Source organism: Galeopterus variegatus, unplaced genomic scaffold, assembly GCF_000696425.1.
Source record: "Galeopterus variegatus unplaced genomic scaffold, G_variegatus-3.0.2 Scaffold3274, whole genome shotgun sequence".
Classification (NCBI taxonomy): Eukaryota; Metazoa; Chordata; class Mammalia; order Dermoptera; family Cynocephalidae; genus Galeopterus; species Galeopterus variegatus.
Genome location: NW_007729385.1, coordinates 85,831 through 88,751, shown reverse-complemented (window position 1 = coordinate 88,751; position 2,921 = coordinate 85,831). Strand labels below are relative to the sequence as shown.

Genomic DNA, 2,921 nt, shown 5'->3' with positions numbered 1-2,921 from the left:
GGCGGCCCGGGGCGGGGCTGGGGAGGCCGGGGCGGCCCCGGACTGGGGGGCCCGAGGGGTGCAAGCAGGGCTCCTGGTGGAAAGGGAAAGGCCCCGGCTTTCTGAGTTCTTCCCGAAGGTGGGGTACATTGGAACATGACCCCGCCAGAAGCCTCAGGCTCCAAGGCTACAGGTATATGGGTATCCCTCTTCCTCCACTGTCATCTGAGAATTAGACAAGTCCCAAGGAGCCAGGGCCACGGGGTCCCCACACTGTCCCACGCAAGCAGCCAAGAGGAGGGCTGGATACCCAGCTAGGCCCAACCAGGAGGCAAGGTCCCCATCTTTCCCCAAAGACCTAAGTCAAAGCCTAAGATACCAGGCCAAGAGGTGGGTGTGAGCGGAAAGGAGTGAGAAAACCTCCTGCCATCTGCAGCCCAAGCCACTCTAGGGATTGTCCAGGTGGGCCCCGGGTCACTCAGAAGTTGAGGAGGGAGGACAGGGTGTGGGCTGTGGCTTCTCTGAGCTGTGAGGGGAAGACAGGCTGATGGGGCTGTCAGGCCTGCTGGGCAGGAGCCACCCAGTGCCTCTGATTCAGAAGGTTTTGGGGGCAGTGAGGATGACACAAGCTAGTGGCATAGCCCACTGGGAAGAGATTCTGTAAGAGGACAGACGTTTTACCTGCTCAGGTTTCCCCCATGGGCAACATTTGACAGAATGTCCCCAACCCCTCTTCGTGCTGCTTCTGGTTTCTTTTTCACAGGCTCTTCCATCTGAAATGTGTTTTACTAAGTACAGGGTGAGTAGAGGCAGGTGACAGATAGGGATATTTCCTGGGCCTGAGATATGTATGCAATGTCAGTGATAGGGCAGGATACCCCAGGGTCCAGTTCTCAGGCATAGAACCTGCCACCCTCAACCCACACGGCCCAGCCAGGAGCCACATCTGCCCCATTTGTCTGATCGCATGGCCTTTCTGAGACCGGAAAGAAGCAGGAGAGCGGCATGGCTGGCAGATGGGCACATGTCGGTGGGGGTGGACTTTCAGCTTGAGGGAGTGGGTTAGGGATGGCTGGCGGGTAGATTCTGGGGTGGAGGTGCTGGATGGGGTAGGCAGAGCGGGTGAGGGGCAGCTACCTCTGCTGAAGATGGGACTCTCGTAGGGGATCTTGTTGCGAGTCTCAAGACTAGAGCAGTTCCAGCGCTGGTCCCGGAACTGGTGTTGGCACTCATGGATGGCGATCTGGATGCCCTGGATGGCTGAGGCGGCCACATCAGGGTGACGCACGCACACCTCCATCTGCCGCCGGCTCAGGCCGGGCAATGTCAGACACACCGTATTGGCGTTGAGCACGGGCTCTGGAGGGAGGCGGAGGCCCAGGATGTCGTTGGGTGCCGACCTGCAGGCATGTGGGGCAGGGTGGGTAAGTGTTTTGGGGGGCCAGGAGAGCCCATCAAACAACACACATGCTGTCCCCAAAGGCCATGATCATCACTCTGTTCCAATCCCTGCTTCTGATTGTTGGGCCCATTAGTACACCCGTAACATTTTCTTTTCCTGACCTCCTCACCATCATCCCCTCCAACACAACCACCCAGCTGCACACTCGCACAAGCAAACACGTGCAAGTGCACACATTACACACTAGGCCTGAGCACCCAGTATGTCCTAAGTATGTTACCAGGCATAGATGCCCGCATACACAGGGTCTCCCAGGAGCCCACTCCCAAAGGCATGTTTCAGACAGGTCACATTCAACACCCACACACTTCACACATTGTGGTGGATACACAGACCCAGGAACACTATATTAGACATAATTACAGACACACGCACACAATCAGAGACACTCACATTTACACCCATGTTCATCTTACACATTGACCCTTGAGCTCTCGCATTCACACACGTACTCAAGCACACACAAACTGCTGTTTACTAACACTGCTCGCTGGGCTCACAATCACACGAACACACACGCACACAGCCCTTCTAGCTGCAGTCTCTCACTGCTCCTACCTGGGCTATCCCCTTCCCGCTCCCCAACCCATGCCCCTGCCCCTGTCCCTACCCCTGCGGACAGGGGCAGGGGGCACCTGTAAGGTGGAACAAGGCAGTTTGAGTTTACTCCAGGAGTGGAGTTGGGGGTGCATTCCCTCAGCACCGCAGGGACTCCAGGCCGGCACTTGCTTCCCCCCTCAGTCACCTCCCCTCCTAGTTGCCATCACTCTCCTGGGCACTGCCCTGTCTCCCTGGACTGCTCATCTTCTGTCACCAGTCCAACCCCCTCCTATAAACGAACGCACTGTCTTTCGTTTGGGCACCATCACTTTCCTGTGACCCTGTCCCTCCCTCTTCCCAGGGTCCCCTGCCCCAGAGGCCCTGGGGGTCCCTGTTCTCCAAGAGGGCGGAGCATGAGGTGAGGGCTCACCTGGGCACGGCGGCAGCCAGCAGCAGTAGGAAGAACAGGAGCGCCCACAGCGGGGGCCGCGGCTGGGGCCGGGGTCGGAGCCGCAGCCAGGGGCGAGGGTGGGCGCTGCCCATGGCGCGCGGGCCGTGACGGGCCAGGAGTGGGGGGCTCACAGCCCGGTGGGACTGGCGAGCCAGGGACGGCGGCGCATGGTCGGCGGGGGTCGGGGAGGCTGCGACACACAGCTCCGACTTGGGTCACGGCTCCCGGAGCAGACGGTGCCCGCCTCCCCGCTCCATGGGGCAGTGCCCCCGGGCACCGCCCTCGGGGGGGGTGGGGAGCGGGCAAACCGGGCACCTCCTGGCACAGGGGTCCGGGGAATTTCCCGAGGCCCCCCTGCGACAACTCCCGGTGCCTCTCGAGGGTAAGGGGGGCCCGGAGGTGCAGCGGGCTGGAGACGAGGGGCTGGGGTGCTGGGGAGCCCCCCAGCGCCGCGCCGTGAGCCTGCGCTTCCGAGGGCGTGCAAAACGG

The 2,921-nt window shown here is 60.9% G+C and overlaps 1 protein-coding gene across 1 annotated transcript in view; it reads right to left on the bottom strand.

Moving 5' to 3' along the window:
- Positions 1-2,914, bottom strand: part of WNT10A (wingless-type MMTV integration site family, member 10A) — a 13,414-nt gene extending 10,500 nt beyond the window's left edge. Inside the window, exons 1-2 of the mRNA XM_008584491.1 lie at positions 2,412-2,914; positions 1,117-1,379 (exon numbers count right to left, since the gene is read on the bottom strand). Coding sequence (XP_008582713.1) covers positions 1,117-1,379; positions 2,412-2,524 — 376 coding nt within the window. The 5' untranslated portion in view covers positions 2,525-2,914. The remainder of the gene's footprint in view (positions 1-1,116; positions 1,380-2,411) is intronic.
- Between the last annotated feature and the right edge of the window lie 7 nt (positions 2,915-2,921).